The sequence below is a fragment of the Sebastes umbrosus genome, chromosome 8 (assembly GCF_015220745.1).
Source record: "Sebastes umbrosus isolate fSebUmb1 chromosome 8, fSebUmb1.pri, whole genome shotgun sequence".
Lineage (NCBI taxonomy): Eukaryota > Metazoa > Chordata > Actinopteri > Perciformes > Sebastidae > Sebastes > Sebastes umbrosus.
The window spans coordinates 9419904-9440427 of record NC_051276.1 but is presented as its reverse complement, the minus strand read 5'-3'; the positions used below and the strand labels follow the sequence as shown (position 1 = coordinate 9440427).

At 42.6% G+C, this 20524-nt stretch overlaps 1 protein-coding gene across 3 annotated transcripts in view; it reads right to left on the bottom strand.

The window, feature by feature from the left end:
• LOC119492558 (tenascin-like) overlaps positions 1-16800 on the bottom strand; it is a 59015-nt gene extending 42215 nt beyond the window's left edge. The window contains exons 1-2 of one of the 3 annotated variants that reach the window (XM_037777076.1): positions 16421-16800; positions 273-846 (exon numbers count right to left, since the gene is read on the bottom strand). In XM_037777076.1, coding sequence (XP_037633004.1) covers positions 273-759 — 487 coding nt within the window. In that variant the 5' untranslated portion in view covers positions 760-846; positions 16421-16800. The remainder of the gene's footprint in view (positions 1-272; positions 847-16420) is intronic. The other 2 variants (XM_037777077.1, XM_037777078.1) reach the window with 2 other exon arrangements.
• Positions 16801-20524: the final 3724 nt, after the last annotated feature.

Below are 20524 nucleotides of genomic sequence, written 5' to 3'. Positions count from 1 at the left end.
GCTTTGCATTCAGAATGTTGTTCAAATTCAAGTCAGACAAGCAATAAGCTAACTGAGACATCTTGAAACGTTTTTTTTCCATCAGTTGTTCTGTTTTATGTTCTTGAAAATATGAAACATGGAGATGTTTGTTACGTTTGGATACTGTGCACCTACATCTCCAGTAATAAAAATACTTTTGAGAAATAGATTTCAGTTGACTTCATGTATAGTAAAGTAGAAACACATTAATTACAGTCCACCGGCACATACAGTGGAAGGTATAGACCTACCTGTAACCTGAGCTCCACAGCAGCCTGACCCGCTGCTGCACTGCTCTCTCAGACTAGACAGCTCTGACTCCAGCATCTCCAGCCTGTTCAGGATATCCTTGAAGTCTGGCAGCTGGCTGTCGCAGCCGCACGCCTGCTTGGGGATATTGATGCGGTGGGTGAAAACGATCTGATTGTCGCCGTCCACCGTGTGTTCCATGTGCTCGGTGTTCTGCATTTCCATCGGGGCGCTCTTGTGTTTGAGCTCGGCGTCGCCGGGCGAGTCGAGGTCCACGGAGCAGAGGGACGTGGAGGGGACGTTGATGTTGTAGACGTGGTTGAACACCACCGGCTGGTCGGGGTGGGGCAGGGTGAGGTTCTCCTGGGTTTTCTTAGGCATCAGAGCCTCTCTACGGTGCCGGATGACTTTCTTGACCAGGCCGGCGGTGGAGAGCTCGAGGAGCAGCACCACAGTCACGCAGCCGAAGAGGAAGCCTTTCGTCCCCATGGTGACACCCAGACACTGCAGGCTTCTGAGGAAGTAGCAGCTGAGTGAAGACTATTCAGGTATCAAATAGGTGTTCTTGTCCTGAGTCTGGGAGTAAAAGAAAGTACAGACAGAAGGGAAAAATTAAGACGATCACTTCTTTCCAACTTTGTCAAATAGTTCTTAATTATGTCTTTATGTTCAACACATAAAGTGCAATCGACTCAGTATACTGTTGGATATTCACTCTTCTGGTTTGCCCTTGCCATTCAGGGTATATTCATTAACACATACATCCACACTGGGGGCCATGGCTGGACTGAAATATTACAGTATCCCACTGAAAGCAATTAACCTTCTTCTGTTGCCCCTAACAAAGGACCACTCCATATCCTGTTGCTGCCTCTGACCCATTTTAGCCCCTCTGCTCTTCGAGGAGGAGACACACACTTAGCAGATGACATTCTTCTCACAATTCCTCCGAGGACCCGAGAGCAGCAGCTATACTGCAGAGGTGGCGTGTGACCTTGGCTATCTGAAGCTTTCTTTTTCTGACCGTGTTGAGACAGGTTGCCACGAACAGCTCGGCAACACCTGCACGGTGGGGAGCCTCCTCTTTTGTCTGCAGTCCAGACCGCAAAACCCAAGCTGACAGATTAATACCGGTGTATGGTTCTACCATCTGTGGGCTTCCTGTAAAGCACAGAGGTCGGCACAAACTTCCCCTGCTACCTGCAAACAGTCAGGTCAGCATTCCCGGATTGTTCTCCTGACAGCCACTGGGTTTTTTCTGTTATTCCTGTAACATGATTCTTTTCGCTTTCACCAAACTCTTTGGAAACATGAGTCTTTTAAAAGGTCTGCTGGAAAAATGTGCTGAGGTTGGCCGGCCTTAAAACCTCATGTTTTTCTAGCCATTTAATCTTAGCGTTAAACTAAATATACAGATAGGTTAAATGTTGCTTGAAGCATTTTTTCTCTAATAATCCTGTTTCTAGTTATTTTTATGCTGAAAGATGATGAGACATAAAGTCAAATTCCTGGCCTGCCACTACTGGAACCAAAAGGGAGAACAAAATATGAATAAAGATTCCATGCATGCAAAGTGTCTGGATCAGCCTGAGTCTTATATAATACACTTTTTAAGTCCACCTTGTCAGAGATGCTGACACCAATCATTTCCTACCTCTACTAAAGCCAATGTGTGCCTTGGCTGCTCCAAAAGGTTAATAGCAGCGGTTAGCAGCCAACATGAAACTGTCTGGATAAGCCTACATTGCATAGTCCAGCCCTGCGGTGGAATATGAATGAAAGGGTTTCATTTTCTCCACTACACCTGACTTAGTCGCTTAGTGATGTGGATGCGGTAAAAACACAGGGCATCTTTACCGGCCATTTTCATGTGTGCAGGAACAGGGAGGCTGACAGTCAGCAGATAATATTCCAGGAAGAGGTGCTGGGTCTCCTCATCCCGGCCTGACGTGTGATTAGGCAAGCTGACAGATGAGCTCAGCTTGGAGGGATCCCACGGCTACAACCCCCCCACACACACGCACACACGCATACACACACACACACGCACCCTGCACCCCCCAGCCCCCTGATTAGACAGGCAGGGATGAGCGCCTCCATGATGGGTAGACTGTAAAAGTGCTAATGTGGCTTGCTGATGGGAGCGCTGAGGATCTGGGCCCTCGGGGGTCCCGGCACCCCCACCCCTCCACCCCCACCATCCGTCTCACTCTAACACACTATGTCACACATTGCACATCCACACGCACACCGATACAGTCACACCGCTGTGCCCAAGCATCACAAACTAGGGATTAAATCAACAAAATAGCCAGAAAATTGCTTTGAGTTGCTGCTAAGGTTTTAGTTCTGGGCGGATGGCTGGCTTTCTCACTCTGAAGGCTGGCTGCTCTCCACATGGACCTCTGAGCGAGGCAACCCTGAGAGACCAAAGTGCGCTTTGTTTGAGAATCTGTGGCTCTGACAAAACTCAGCTTTATTCCGAAATAGATGGAGAAGAAGAGACTTCCACAGACTCTGAGAAGAAATCTGATTTGACCTTTTCTCCTCTTAGCTGCCATCTACCACTCTTTTAATATGAAGCAGAACAATCACAATAAGAGAATCTGAGTGTGACGCTGAGAAACACAGAGCTGATCCCTCTGTTTGGACCTCCTTCATGAGCACCCTGTGGCCCTGGCACTATGCTAATGCAGCTGGTTGCTGGCACTGTAGACACAGACTTGATACAATCTGACTGCTGCTGCTTTGTTATCCCCTCATTTGGTTTTGCTGTATAGTTAGCTTCTCAAACAGCAACAAAGCTTGTTGCCCGCCTTGTGGTCGAATGTGAGGCGAATTTTTTCCAGGGGAAACCTGCTGGCACACACACATTTTGGTGCAACTGATCTAAATGACCCTGTTGTGAATGAGGAAAACACTTGAAGTTTTATACCTCACACAGTGGAGAGCTGGAAATGCTTTAAAGATCCAGTTGGCGCCCATTTCAAAAGCGATCGGCTCTCTTGCTGTCGGGAATGTTAAATTAATTTTATGGTGTTGTTGTTTCGGGATTAAAGTGACAGGGTGCGCCAATCAAACAACCAACCTTAAACGGCGACCTGACCCTTAATGAAAACCTCCCCAGCCCTAAAAAACAATGCATTGTGGTCTTCTTAACAACCAATTCACTAAACATTTATTAAAACCAAAACATACAACACAGAAAAAAACACGGATACTTTGAATGTCGATGTTTCTGAACCAAAAATACGCTTCATTAACATGTTTTATATCAGCCTCATATCACGCTTTCAGAAACGCACAATGCCACGTGGTTAACGTTGTGAAATGATTGGTTAGGTTTAGGCAACAAAACTACTTGGTTAAGGTTACAAAGAAAGATCATGGTTCGTGTTAAAATAACGTATCTACCGTAAATAAATCACAACCGCCCTCAGCGGACTTTCTTGTGTAACGTTACGTAACAAGCGTGAAGTCAACGTTCGTTTTTAGATTCACACGAGACAACAATAGCGGCCTCCTGGTGAAAGTCCTGTGTTGGTTTGACCTGTCCACCACTCCCATCCACCCTCGATATCCAACCATGTAACTTTCAATAACGGTCGCTCCATATACTACGTCACTTGCTCTGATCTAATGCAAAAACGTCCACAATCAACATATCCGTGGTTTGCAGAAATGTACAATGCCAACATTTTTTCCGTCGACTGGGCTGAAATACACCAACCTAGCTACAGTATTATTTGTCATTTAAAATGGACCCAATTGAGCGTTTTCTGATCTGGTGCCACTGTTAACACAACACAATTTTTCACTGCCTTCCAAAATCCATTTGAAATTGTCCATGTGATAGTTTTCTGATTTCTATGGTTGAGGTTTGGTCAAGTTTAAGCGACTAAAACTATTTAGTTAAAGTTAGGATATAGGATATAAAAGATGTGTGAAATGCACAACCACCCCAATCCACACCGACCTCCTCCCTCAGAGGTTCTGTGGCTTTATAACAACGTCACGCCGCTTATTTGCACAACCAAAAGGTTGAAATTCTGGTTTTACAGAAACACATAAACGTCTCTGTTGGTCTATATATCAACTCAACAATTCAACCTGCGGACCTGAGCATCAAACAAGCTGATCGGTTGATCCAACTCCTGCCAGGAGGCAGGTTCAAAATGGAAAACAAATGAACTACTAAAAAATACAAATCTGTTCAAATATAAAAGAAACAGCTGCAAGGATGTCTCAAAATAGAGCCCTGAACACATTTGTTTATGTGCGTCCCTAGAGAAGTATATAGCCTTATAAGGTTGCTTGTTGTTAACGGAGGAAAACATTAACATAGATTATTTTAAATGTGTGATCTTTTCTCTGGTGAGGAGGGCAAACTCTAGCAACACTTGTAGTTTACAGAACAATCTTCATCAGGGTCTGTATCAGGACAGTCTCATTAAAACATGCATTATTCACCCCCAGGGGAATAGGGTACACATTTTGGCTAATATATATTACCATGAATCTTCCTCAGTTGATTAATTACATTAAGACAATTATTCTTTGTATTACAAGTTTTCAGAAATGTTATGTTTGAATACGCAAATGAGGCATTATCTTATTAAATATGTGCTAACATCCAGAAAGTGTAATCTGGGATTGGATAAAGCCAGGTTCAATATTCTTGTTTCATTTTGTTGACATATTAGAGTCAAAGGTTTTTACAGAGGGAATTTTGGATATCTCTTTTTATCACTCCATAAATGAGAAAATACTGTCAACAGCCATAAAAAAATCAATTGTCACCATGTTTTTAGGAATAAAATGTTGTATAAATCAGGCTATGAATGACATATGAACAAACAGCTCAGTAGAAACCTTCAGAATATAGATAGTAATGAAACTGGAAAGTTTGGTGGATGTAAGTGCTGCTGAAGTGGAGATTTCTGGCTCAGAGTCTGAGAGAAAACGGCCTTTAAAGATGATTGTAAAATTCCATACATTTTGAAGACTTTACAGGTGAATAGGCAAGTAAAAATCTTTAACTAATAGATGTCACTCTGAAACTCCCCCCACTGATTACCTGCATGAAGACATTTACTTTTTGTATTACAACTTTTCTGAAATGTTATGTTGAACTATGAAAATGAGGCATTATCTAATGCTAGCTTTTGGTGAATTTAGAAGAAATCCACAGACGCAAATAGACAACGCAGTAAAATAAACACCTAAATGTGTATTTTGGATGTTTTCTTCCATGTTATGGAATAGCCCAAACTCTTAAAATTGATCAGTGCATAATAAAAACAATGTTTTTTCCCTGCAGTGTCTCGCCTTAACATCAACGATCCATATACATTACGTGTGCAACATGCATGTTAGTGGTATGCACAAACCTTCCAACGAAAGCTGATACTCCTTCATGTGCACATGCCAGAAGAAACAGAGACATTCAAAGAGTCCAGACAATCCACAGAGGTGCCTCTTTACATACGTCTTCTCATACTTCCCTGATTTTCCCATTAATGTAATGTAAAAAACACTCCAGTAACTCCCTCCTTCCTTACAAGAACAAGTGTTTTCCAGCATGTCCCCCTTTTTTTTAGCTTCCTTGTTGAGCAAGTCAAGAAACCTTCGGTAAATCAAGAGAATGCGTTTATTTCACACAAGGAAGGACCAAGGGGATCAAGATAAGAGTGAAACTAGGACAGTCCAGTCGGCACAAATCCCCATAAGCTACTGAATACCCCCCCCACACGCAACATGGCATGCAAAGATCTGTCTTATACAGTAGTCTATCACTTAACATTGATCTTGCATTCGAACAGAGCTTCTTTCAATGGAAATAAATCAATCCCCGGTGGCTGATTACTTTACCAGTGTTATCCTTTCCTCCTTTTAGACACAGGTCTTACTTTCAGTTGGTTGAGAGATTGATGAGCACACTTTCTGTCTGGGGAGGGTTGCAGATATCATAAGCTTCTTTTCCAACTCAGACAGGCCCCCATGTTGAAACATATAGTCGCTACTGTAGTTCACCTTTGCTGAGACTGCCATATGGCAGGCCCAAGATAAATCAAAAGGAAAACTATTGCTCGGTAAGCAGTGGTTATCTGTACGGCCGTTCTGAAGAAGAAAATGCAATTTATTTGGGCACAAAAGAAAGGCGAGTGTTATCAGCAGCACGTGTGGTAGGTAGGTCATTTAAAAGCAAACCAACATGTGCAGTCGGTGCTTTTAACGAAAGGACAAGAACGATTTGCTAACTATCAGTGGATAATGGCAGCAGCGAGTGTGAACAGACAAACGCAGCAGCCGCCTGATAACTCTACAACAAACAAACTGAATAATGAAGCAGCATCCCCCCCCCCTCGGTGTGTAAATGCTGTAAATATTCAACGACTACAACTCAAGTCCCAGGACTGTATGTTAAACAGGTCTGATAGGATGCACATGCTTTCTTTTCATTTCTGAAGAATTTATCAAGCTTGCCTAGTTTTGTAGGTCACCATGACAAAAACTCAGCTTGCCTTCTTTGGTACAGTATCCAAATCTGGGTCGCTGGTATAAGGGACTGAATGAAGGGTTATTGTCTGGGGCTCTTTTCACCTTGAGATACTGTCACATTGTAACAAGGGGAAAGTGACCAGGAAATGGGCCTCTGTCACGGACACTCACTACCATGTCAAGAATCATGAAATCACACTTTAAAAGGTGCAATGTGTAATGCCTGGTTACATGCTCCAAAACAATAGGGGGCTGAATAGCATTTCACCTCTTCTACTCCACTGGGTCCATACAATCTACATTTACAGTCATCAGTTATAAAAAAAAAAAACGTGTGGCGGTCAAAATAACACCGCTATTTTAGAATCTTCACGTGTGGTGTCGGCCTGTGGTTAACATTAGCCATCTGTGTGTTTACTGTGACACTAATCGGGGGCTGTACGGGTCGTGTACGTTTTGATAGTTTGTCTATTGGATTAAATCCAAAGTGAAAGAAACGAGAAAACAACGACTCGTATTTTCGTTTCGTCCTCCCTGCGAAGGGTGGGCGGCGGCTCCGGGAGACGGACCTTCAGTTAATGGTTAACCGCCACCCGCCCTCCTGCCGGAATAGCAGTCTCCCGGCAGCAGGGAGGACAAAACAAAAATATACAGCCACTAAACAAACTAACAAAATATACACGGACCCTGTACCTTCAACGTGATTAACAAGGCAAAAGTGAGCATGGCTCACATTACCCCGCTCACTGCTTGACCCCTACTAAAGTAGGGCCAAAGGTTTTGCCCTTTTGGAAACATTTTAAAAGTTATGGGCAACCTGGGCTTCTAACCCCCAAAAGGCACAACTACACCACACTGTCAACCATCATACCAAATTTTAAGTTCCTAAGTTAAACAGTTTTCGAGTTCTACTCCGGAAACAAAAGTGTGACACACGACACACGAACGGACGGACGGAAGGACACGCGGAGCGCTATATACCCCCAACTACGTTGTCGTGGGGGTATAACAAGCCCTCGGGGCAACTCTACTTCTTCTTGGTCCTCTCATGTTGGACTGAGGGCAGACTGGACGCTACAGTGACTCACTATCACTTCTCAGAGGAACAAGCGGTATTACAAGACAGGACGGGCCGGGGCTAGCTGGTTAGAATGCTCATTTCAGTAGATATCTCTGCAACACAATACATAGACGTCTTTGACGTAACATCAACACTGTAACCTCTTCACATTCTTCACATAAACTAAAATGCTGGCCAGATCTCACACATTGCACCTTTAAAGAGCTCATAATCCAAATAACCACAAATCCACTAGAACTGGAATCTGCTGATAAACATTTTTATCACAATCAACTTGCCTGCAAGGTGAAAGAAAACCTCCCACACATGTCCTGAGCTAGAGCAGGTGAATATTGATTTGGATCCTGTATCTCTACCAAGGTCATAGCCACATAAGATAGTGAGTTGCTGAGGACAGCACTATGGTTGTGAGTTATAATCATCAAACACAGAAATGAATTTCCAGGAAGAGGCACGGCTTGGGTTGACTGCTCAACGCACGATCGATGGCACCGTTGTTGCTTGTCAGAGAAAGGTTTTTCAAATTTTATCACCTCACGCTCTGGAAGACACACGCCGTCTTTCTCTTTCTGCTCTTTTATGACCGACGCAGCCGTCACTGTTGTGCTGAACTACACAAAAACCCCAACGGCAGAATAAAGAATTAAATTGCTCGCTTAATGGCTGAAGAGATGCAGTGTTCGAAAACAAGACAAAGAGGCAATCAGTTTCGACTCATTTCATGTGAAGGAAACAACTCAGCAGGTATGTGGTCGGGCCGTGACATTAGGACACAGCTAATTGGGAGAAGACAAGCTTCCCCTCAGTCTGCTCCTCCTCTGGAAAATCTGCCAGCTTCTGTCTGACAGATGTATATTTCAAAAGCAGGTTGGGTGCGGCAGGTCAGCACATGTTTCACAGACCAACATGAATGGCCAATACAAATATGATCTGAGCTGAAACATCTGTCCTTTCTGAGGTCATGGAACCAGCCTCATAGATTAGTTGGATATGTTTTAAGCTTCATTATTGCAAAATCTCTGTCCCATCGAGTTTATTTTGTCTTTAATGGTGAATTTAAAGCTGCACTATTTAATATTTCTATATCAGCAATGGATCCAATGAATGAGTGTAATGTGGAAGTTACTCATAGTGACAAACTTCTTCAGCTCATCGTTCTGGTTCAGTCTCACCGAACTGCTGTTTTTAAGATGATAGTATATGCAGCCTTGGATATTTGATGTTTGACCCATAAAGCGGCTGTAATCTATATTTTCTATTTTACAATAACAATGGAACAAATGACTATGTACAATGTGAAAGGTGTCACCTGTAGTGACAAAGATACAGAAGATTATTACCTGACTCTGCAGCTCCTCTCAGCTCTATGGAGCGTTTTAGCCTCTTTCAGCTCATTGTTTTGGTTTTACAGCCCACTACTGTTGTTAGTTGGTAGAAAGCTCCGATAAACCCACTGTACACTACCTGCTCAGTACCATACTAGCTGTAGCTGGAGACGAAAGAGGAACATCTAGCAGCTTAAAAGAGACAGAGTCTTTTCTTTGGTGGTGACAAATCAAAGCTTAAAGGACGTGAATACTGGACTTACACTTGCCAGGTGAGCAGAAAACCGACTCTGCATACGTCAATGGTGAATGGACTTGCATTTTTATAGCTCTTTTCTAGTCTTATGATCACTCAGAAGTGCTTTACGCTACATGTCAACATTCAAACATAAACATTGATGGCAGAGGCTGCCATACAAGGTGCCAACCTGCCCATCAGGATTTAATCTAGATACTCAGTTACACACCAATGGCTCAGCAGTCAGGAGCAATTTGGGGTTCAGTATCTTGCCCAAGGACACTTCGACATGTGGACTGAACCGCCGATCTTCTGATTAGGGATGTCACAATACCATAAATATAGTAGTCAATATCAATACGAGTGAAACTCCACGATTCTAGATACCAATTGGATAATATGGTAAAACATCAAAAGTAAAACAATAAATCCCATGTACTTCAACCGTCACTCCTTTATTACCGTTTGCATACCGTTTTTTGTTAGACAGGTCATATTTCTCTCTCTATTATTTTATATTGCTGTGAAAATATGTCTTTCAAACAACTGTATTTATTCAAGTTTCTCACCAAAAACAACATTTTACAAGATTATATCGGAACACTTCATGATAACATTAGAGTTTACCTTCGCCTGAGTTTTACTGAATAGAGCCTGAATGCATCATAATGTAAATCAACGGCACCTCCTGTGTTGAAATCGGCAGGACGACAGCTAGTTAACGTTAGCTGTTAGCAGCCGGTAAGAAGCACAGACCTGCACGGAGCTAACAGGTAACGTTAACTAGCTGCCGATTTCACCTGGGATGTAGCATTATCAAGGAAAAAATAGGGTGCGTCCTCTGGACGTGTCAATTGTGAGTTCATTGCGTCCCAAACATGTTCTATCATCCCCCGGGACGACAGGACACTGTTAGCCTCTCGCCTGTTAGTCTTTAAGTGTTGGAGTGTTGGTCAGAACAAACTTTAATATTTTAATATGTCAACTTGCAGCATTATTCACAACCTTCTGATATATTTTAGATCACACTTTAATGGAATAATTGAGAAAATAATTTGCAGATTAAAGATTGGGAAGGTAACCTTTGAGAAACCTGCAAGAGTACACCAGATTTTTTTAATTATCAAAACCAAAAAACCCAGACAGTGTTGCCAACTCTTTTCCAATGAAAGTGTTTAGCAGCACTGGCTCCAAAAGACACTAAATAAAGAGAAAGTTGCCAAATTGGCAACACTGACAGTCTGTCTCTTCAGGCCTCCCTCCTAAACCACTTCCCCAAAATTATCATTATGAATGTGAACGGCGAACACGGCTATTGTTAGTATGAACAGCTGTCAAGTTAGCAGCTGGTGGAAGTGACGTGCAAGGGCAGAGCGCTCGCAGGCAGGTAGGCAGGTAGACAGGCAGGTAGCATTCAGGCCGATTGAAATGATTGGACGGGTTTATTATTACAGTCTTGCAACAGCCACAGATACCGGATTTCTTTTTTTCTTTTCTTTTTTGTCAGAGCATTTGATTATTGATTACTGTCAGGATGTAATGAGAATTTCAACAAATATAACTAAAAATGTTATGTAAAAGATTACCAATCATGCCTTTAAACAATGAAATGAATGATAATAATCATAAACTGCAGCCCTAAACACGTAATCTACGACTACTTTATGAGATGACAATATGTCAGTAATGTGTTTACTGATTGTTCTGCTAACCCCAAGAGGCCAAAGAAAATATTATTAATGCTTTAAAGTCTTATTTTGAAATCTGATTTGAATTACGATTGACACTTTATTGTAAATACAATTACTTAGGATGCCCCAATAGAATTAGAGAATCATTTTCACTGAGGTATGTATGCAATTACTATAATTATATTCAACTTTTGACAAAAGTTCTTTGCCTTTGACGAATAAAATCTTTCTATCCCCTCTCACACCTCACAAATCTGACTGAAGGCACTGACGTAAAATCAATAAAGCATATCAATATTTCCACTACAACACTCTATCATTATTTCCCAGATGGTAAAAAATTAATAATAATTTGACTTGCTAAACAGATGTGAAATGGGGAATACTCTCTTTTTGATGGATGAAAAGGAGGCTGTTTCATCAAACCGAGACTGTGCTCATTGGCTCTCGGCTGTGACCCCATTGGGTCTGATGACACAGATAGCGGGGGAGTGGTGGGGGTTAGTGTGTTCATGGCTGATAAGGCAGACGAGGGAGGCTGGATCTGAGATACCGGCAGAAACACTTATCTGGGTACTTGGAGAGAGCGCTCTGCCAAGGCTGAGCCCTATCGCGCACACAGAACCGCCAGAGTGCTTTGGAGCCAGAGCTGACATGTTTGACTGATACCGCACCAAAAAAGTCTATTTCTTCAACCAAAACCAATTTCCGACTTTGACACCGAGATACAGAGAAAACAAATGTGGAGCGAACGAGAGCGCTCACTGGGTCAATCGCACAGCAGACAGTCAAATCTCAATTTAGTTTTTACTGCATTGTGATTTGACTCGCGGCTCGCCCTGAGGCCCATCGATATTCTTTATGGCCCGTCCCCCTGCGGCGCCTCCGTCTTGCACTGCTGTTCTCGCTGGGTCCAGATGGAGAGGTTGGAAGCTAGTCATTGTTCACGAGCTTTTTAACATGCTGGGTGCTGGTGACCTACTGTTTATTAGCCTAACCCCTGTGTGGTGTGGAGACTTGGCAGCCTCATACAGCCTTTACAGCACATCCACCTGCTGTTTTCTCCAGACACTTGTAATTGCGTAGCCCTCCGTTCTACCTACTTCCTCCCCTCAGCTTTCACGCTGCACCACAATTACTATAAAAATGTGGCTTGTACCCGGCTGCCTGCCTGTGTCGTAATGCTACACAGAGGTATTGGTGTTGACTTCTGGGACTCGTCTAAGCTTACCGTGTAACTAACACCTTCCCTCTCAGGTAATCAGCTGCAAGGTGAGAGCACAATCTCCCCTCAATCTCCAGAGAGCGTTTGGCTGGCTTATTTCGTCACTCGCTTGTGAACTTTTGAACATGGAAATGGTACCAGTGTATTTTCTCAAGTGGCACCAACAGCAGATGTAACATAGAGAAGTGTGGAAATTCATCAGAAAGCATGAATCCCTTGACCTTCAGACTGAAAGCAACCAACATTATTTGCTTTTTTTGTACCAAACGAAACCATTTTCAATCTAGAGAACAGAAACCCCCACCCTCTCTATGTGGAATATCTGAGATGTTTGAGTCGTAAAGTGACTACAACGATAAATTCAGACATTGGAGGGAGAGATTTCTTGATAAAGTCCAAAGAATGCTGAGTAACCATGTAGAGGACTTTGCAAGGCCTTTCAAAGACTGCATATTTCAGCACTTTACACTGGAGGTTTATTGGTTGCTTCCATTCAAACAGGATGGAAAGGATTTTTTTTTTCTCTCCACTATAAATGGAAACGAGCGTGTTGGCTGTGATACCCGGACATCTGTTTGTCCTTGTCTGTGATGAAAGCCCGGAGCGTGTTGCGTGTCCAAATTGGGAGTGCCTTCCATTCAGACACTTGTATGAGCCTAATGACCCCGGTCCCCGGGGTCGGCTCTTCATTGGCTTCCCCGGTTTTTTACCATTTTCCCCAATTTAAATTGTCTGCCCCTCTCAAAAGGGCCCCCATCTTGTTCCAAGAACATTATGGCTCATGCATTCCAATGTGCGAGGTCACTGGTGGAGGCAAAGTGTCAGCGCGAAGTGTCTACCACATGTGTTCATCTATTGGATGCCTCCAATGGAGGGCCGGGCAATACAAAGGCATCCCGGATCCCACAGCTCCAAGACTTCCACTCTTTTTTCCCGTCACACATTAGCATCGGAGGAACATTAGAAACCATCTGGAATGCTTTAAAACACTGGATTTCTTTGAGGGGGGTCTTTGTTCTGTGGTGATGACTAATCTGACTGGGCCTGAGTGGGACACAGGAAAATGACTGTGGTGACTTTAGTGGGGATAGTACACTCATTGGTGCCTTACAAATATTTAGTTGAACAACAAAGACACACTACCCTTTGATGCGATCCTTCAAGTTCAGCCAAGAACCTTAGAATCGGAGAAGATGGGATACTCTTCCTTAATCCGATTTTCCTAAAATGAGCTTCATTCAGATATGTCTTGTTAAAAGAGAGTGACTTCTATGACTAAAACTCAATGAGGTTGATGGGAATGTCATCATTAATTTTTTATGTATTTGGTGTCAAAAAAGTATTGGACAAATCAAAATTCTGAGCTGCTTGAGGAAAAGTCACCAAAACCACAAATCTCTGTTTTAATATCTATACCTCAGGAAGGGATTTCTGTTCGACTATCCTCTCTTAACATTAGACCTTAAGTTGCACTGTGCTCAATGTGTCTTTTGGTTTAATAGATTCAAGGTCCTGAGAAACATCTGGACCACAGGTGGTCATATAAACTGTGCAGAACAGTCCAGGTGAAATCATCCAAAGATGTTCTCATAAATGTAATGGGATGTCTGGCTAAATTTCACTGAACACCACAATATTTAAACACAAACCAGTGATTCATGTTGAAGAAGAGAGACAAAGGGAAGGGCATGAGAGGAGGCGACAATGAGAGAGTCTGGATCAGCCTGAATTAAACATTTCTGCATCTCTCCTGAGTCTTACCCAGTATGGCTCATGTGGAATACCCACGATTACGGTTTGCTTTCAATCACCAGTGAAGGAGCTAAGTGGGGTTAAAGACAGTCACCCTCTCAGAGAGCTTTGTGGGGCGCGGAGCGTTGGGAGCTAACAGCTGTCCAAACAAAGGCCTGTTTCCCACTCATCGTTATGCCGAGTGTCACTGTCAGTGGCTACTCGTATGCGTAGCCAAAGCATCATGAAACATTAATGCACCAAGGCTGCACTGCTGCCGATGATCGGACAGCAGAAATTACCAGTATGTGAAACACATGTTCGTATTATATCCTTAAATTGTGAAATTAGTCAAAATTAGACAAATCTTCCAAGAGATATTTCAGATGGATTGAGTGAACCGGTAAACGTGAAGTCACAGCGAATGAAACTCAGCAAGCCTCTTCCATTATGTCTGCATCTCCTCATCATACACAATTACCATCCAGCAGACGCTGCCCTGGTATCCTGTGGGTCTCCTCCATCACAGCCCACCTCATATCTCCGTACACACCCACACCCATCCTCTCTGACTCTCCTCTTCCTCCCTCCCCACCTCCTCTCGCTAAGATATACATATGGGGTCCCAATATCAGGCACCATGAGGATACGATTTTTCGCAAACAGCTTCAGGGGTATACAGTGTAAATCTGTGAACCCTGCAATAAATCCTGCTAAAGAAGTACAGCTTTCAGTGGAGAATTCAACTCTGGTCTAGACACCGATTTGGAGGCTTTTCTCACTCTGTCAGAATAAGATGGGATGCTAAAAAGTGAGAAATCTTTAAAGGACAAACACTACATTCATTTTCATACGATTAAAAGTTGAAATCATAAGCGGTAAAACGCACCCTCTCAATTCAATTCAGTACAGTCAGGGAGGGGTTGCTCCATGCAGCCTGACTTTGGTCTGGTATATGACCAGGAGCTGGTGACTAATCTTAGGAAACTTTAGACAGACACTGCTGTGTAACTGATCCTCCTGAGTCTGGTCGCTGACTCGGTAGCATTACTTATGACTCTTCTTTACTTGTGCTACTGTTACACTGCATTTTAAGTGTTTACCATTCACCCGTAATTGACACTTGTGGCCACAGAGGCTGCTGTTTACCAAAAGTTACACCAGCTCGCTTTAATTCTTACAATTTGTTTTATGAAATTGATGGACAGTAAACATTGAGAGCACTTTGCAGCACTCCAGAAATGATGTCAAACACCCATATCAGTGAATACCAGCCTATTTACTGATCCATCAAACATCCTTTATTTCACATTGTCTGTTTGTCTCTCTGCAGTCTCCGTGTGGGACACAACTGACAAACACATGAGAGCTGACCTAAAGATAGGAGACTGGGAAAGCACATGGAGTGATTGGCAGTGTGTACGCTGGACATCTGGGAGAGGAACCAACCAGCAGAATCTAATACAGAGCAGCTGTCTGTCTCCTGGGTTACACACTGTCTGCTGGCAGCCATAAAGTGTACAAATGGAGCTACTACGGCACGCAGCATGCACACACACATACATACGGACACACTCGCACTAACCCTACCCATTTTATCTCCTGTTATCCTATCACCATCACAGACTTCCATCTCTTAAGACATTACTCTTTTTTAACTGCTCTGCTAATAAACATGAAATAGCCAACAAGAGGTAAAAACTTTCACAGAAAAAACATAATTGGCATCCAGTAGCAGTCAGTAAAAGCACAATTCAGCCAGTCCCCCGAAGGGATGAATTAGAGAAGCTGCATAAATGAATGGAAATGATGTTTTTATTGCTAAAATCACCGACATTCTTCACTGGAGGTGGGAATATATAATATCCACACGGTGGGTTAGCGAGTTAGTTGATTTCTTGACAATCAATTTAATTTAATTAATAATTTGAGACATTTATCAAGCAAAAATGTCAAATGTTGATTGTTTTTTCAAATGGGAGGATTTTATTCATGTTTATATCATTGTTAACTTAATATTTTGGGCTTTTGGACAAAATAAGTAATTTGAAGATGTCACTCTCATAATTATCAATTAACATTTTTTTTATGATATTTTGTAGATTAAACAATTAGAATCAACAGAGAAAGCATGACAGTGCATTTCAGAAAAATTACTAAAACAGAAATAATTCCTCCATAAAGTTAAACTTATATAAAAGTGGGGTAAAAAAAAAAGCAGAAAGAATGAAGTTATAAAGTTGTCAAGCTTTGCAATTCATTTTTTTTTTCAATTATCTCAATTAAAGCCATCAGCCCATTCATTCTGCTCCCATTCAAACACACACTGGCTCCATGCAGGTAAAGAAGATGACTTACCTCTCACACACACAGTGCTCACAGCTTCTCCACTGATTAGAAAATGTAAGCAGAAGCAGTGTTGAGGAGCGTCTTATCAGCCAGACCTGACAAATGTTCTCACCAGAGTGTATCTCTCAGAGTGCTGACAGCTCTGTCATCTTCCCTCCTCTCCCTGTTCTCTTAGAGTGTTTACTCGAGTCTACCTAGAGAGCCGGCTGATGTTGTACAGCCAGTGAGAAGAGAGAGAAGAGAGAGAGAGAGACAGAGAGCGGCAGAGAGAGTGAGTGAGTTCCCCTTTCTCTTAAACAGTAGACCCTCTGCGGTCAGACTCCACTCCCACCTACTGCTCTCTTAAATGCCCCCCCCACCCATTCACCCTCTCCACAGCATTGTGACTGAAAGCGAAGGAGCTGAAACGGGACGCCTCAAGGCTGGAAAGAGAGAGAAAGAGTGACTGAGAGAAAGAGAGTCGGAAAGGAAAGGGGGTGGGGGTGGTGGTGGGGGTGGGGGAGTTGGACCATTAGCAGCAAATTGCAGTAGGCAAGCCAATGGAAAGCAAGATATGAGTGAATGCAGGACCTGCATTAACATAGCATTTAAGAACTTGAAAGCAGGGAGTGAACAGGCACCGCCTCGGCTCCATTTGGATACAGATAAACACCGAATGTATAATAAAAAATGATCAATGCTGCTATTTTTGGTCATTCTGCATAAAATCTCGGTCACACTCTAAAGTGGCACTGTGAAATCAGTGAAATTAACACCCAAATATTTGGTTCAAGAAGCTTGACAGACATATTGACTACTCGCAGGTTGGGCTGAGTATTAGTACTCACTTCCTTTATATGCAGGAATTTCCTAAAAATCGATGTAAAGACTGATACAAACATAATCCCTCTCAATCTTCACTTATGACCAACCGACAACAGCGTGCATGCATGTGCAGCCCATTCAGGTCGTCGAATACCGCCTGCTTTGTCACGCCCCTCGACATCTGATACCGAGGCACAAGTTCCCCTTTAGCGCTGTCAGATAGCGGCCATATTTGACGGATGAGAACGAGTTTTTATGTGCATGTGCTCCAATGTTCCCACTGCTTTACTGTCTTCTGTCTGTAGTTTGACCGAGAGCAGCGCTGATCTACAGCAGACAGGATGAAACAATACACTTTGGTTGCATTCATTCAAAATCCGGCAACGCAACACCTTCCCACAGGGTTGTGCGGAGTTAGTTGTGTGTAGGGATGTACCAGAAATGTAGTAGTTGATACCAATAAGTAACTAGAAGTGCACTCGGAGAGCGCAGACCTCTGCCAAGGTAGGTTTCATGTACATCGCTGCCCTCCCCCCTCACCTCCCCCCCGATCGCCATCAAAATCTAAAGGAGTGTTCATTGTGCCACATCCCACCCCTCCAAAAAATTTCATTCAGATCCATCACAGACTTTTGGAGTAATCCTCCAAACAGACAAACCAACAAACCAACAAAACAACAAACCAACAAACCAACAAATCAACAAACCAACGTCGGTGAAAACTTAACCTCCTTCCTAGGCCTTCGGCCTTAGTGGAGGTAATAAGTTAAATTCCACAATTCTCAATATCAATTCGATACCACGGTAAAAAGCAAAAGTAAAACAATAAATACCATGTACTTCAACACTCCATTACCATTTGCATACAGGGTTTTGTTAGGAAGATAAACAGGTCATAATTCCCTCTCCATTATCTATTTCATATTGCTATGAAAACATCTCCTTCAAACAACTGGATTTATTCAAGTTTCTCGCCAAAAACTACATTTTACAATTTTACATTTGAATACATCATGAAAGAATTTACCTTCGCTCAATACTCATTTTTACTGAATAGAATCTGAACGCATCATAATGCAATGGCACCTCCTGTGTTGAAATCGGCAGGACGACAGCAAGTTAACGGTAGCTGTTAGCAGCCAAAATAGGGTGTGTCGAGAGAGAGAAAAGAGTACAGTCACATTTTCAGAATTTTGGCATTGACTTAGTACCGAAGTATCGGTTCTCGTGACATTTATTTGTGCTTTAGAACATAACCGCCGTGAAACAATCAGAAAACAACGTTTTATTTCTCTGATTCACTGCTTTGTTCTCACTAACGCTGCTGTCACGGTCTGGCTCTGTGCCCAGAGGCCCTGGGACTCAAGACTATCTTGTAATGCATCCTTTAGTGCTCTATATTGGTTCTGATTTTGTATAAAGGATTTTGGTTTCTAGGTTTTGGGGTTTTCTGTTATATTCCTTGTTTTAATCGTTTAGTGTTTCCTGTTTTATTTTGATATACTCACCGTGTGTGTCATGTTTGGTTTTACTTCCTGCTTTTGTGTTTTCGACCTTTTGTGATTGTCTGCCCCGTCCTGATTTGTTCCTGTATCTAATCATCCTGCTTTAGTCTTTGTGTTTCCCATTTGATTGTCAGTTCGTTGTTGTTCCTTATGTGTAGTGTTTCACCCTTGTGAGAGTTTTTCCAGTGTTTAGAGTTTCAAGTTTATTTCTTGTGACCAAACTTTTTTGATTGGCTTAGCTGCCTGCTGGACCAGCTGTGTTCCTATGGAAGTTTTTATTGGACTTTATTATTTGTAATCCACAGAAGACATTCCACAAATGTGTACCATGATCTGCAAATATTTCACTATCCACAAACATGGATTTTTGGATTTGTATTGTGTAAAGTCACATCCACAAAAATACAGGGTGATTTGTAAATACGCATAACTTACTCTGTAGATACGTATTCTAAGGTTTACATGTAAAGTGATATCTACACATTTGTGCATCTATTTCTACACGTGGAATGCTATGTGCGCATTTGCAGATCGCTTCCTGTGCATTTGTGGGCCATGTGACATTTGCGATTTCCCTCCTGTTTGTTTACAGAATTTTGTCCAATTGGTACCGCTGCAGATCTGTAGAAACAATCTGTAAGTAAGAGGTGCATTTACTAGCTCCACCAGGAGGGGGCGACATTCCCTCACATGAGCTGACGGAACTACAGTCTAATGCTATAGAAATAGAGTCTAAGGAGACAAACAACAGCCTGGCTTCTGGAGGTGAAAGACGACGTGGAATATCTTTATTTAACGTGAGCCAGCGTCAGTGACAAAATAAGTTTGATTGCATTGTTTTCTATTAGTAGTTACGTCTCTAGTCTTGACCGCACAGCTGATAGGTACGTGGTGTGTGTACATGGAGTAACATAAGTACATATTTAACGGTGTGGAGACAGAGCGCCCAATGTTATAAGTAAATAAAAAGACAAATCTATCTTATCTTGTTAACTTATATCATTTCAATTTCACCAATCAGCCGTTCCTCATCTTTTGGACTAAGGAATAGATAGAAACAGGAAGTCTGACAAAACATGCACGCTGCGCAGCGCTTCATCTCTGACGTTCCTGTCAATCTCTGCTATTAAATCATTGTATGCTACCTGCTGCCTCCTCATCCTTATCTGCGTTGAGCCGATCTTTTTCCGAAAAAACGTTACAGCCGCTCCCTCTCTTCATTCACTCTATAGCTCGCTCTACCATCGCTGCTCTCTCTCTCCCTCGCTTGCTCGTTGAGCCAAGGAGGAGTGGCCAACGCTCATTGTCGTTCCTTCTTGTCTGGTCGTGCCACCTTCGGATTGATAGTACGCAATTTGGGAAAGGTGTATTCTGCCGGTTACAATGACAACTACCGCATAGAAAAGCAATTACAGAAAGCAAATGCATAAAATGGTGATAGCTGACGAAATGTCAACCATAAATGCTATCAAAAATGGGGTTTGATATAATGAAAAGCATACAGATTATCATTATTGAGTTCTATTCTGGAAATTGCATTCTTGTTTGGCTGTCGCTGAGCTGAATGGTGGCTTCTCTGCCACTGACACATCCATTCAACTGTTCAGGCGGCGACCACCAAGTAGAAACCTGACTCACTGGATCAAACAGTCGTGTCAGTAACCATCTCTTGATTAGAGTTTGCTCGGGGTACCATCTGTACGCTGGTTGCAATTACCAGCCGTTCTGCGCTCAAGACTGTGATGTAAACAGGCAGAACCACCTCAAATAAACACGGGAACAAAGAGCTCAGGAGGATCCTGTG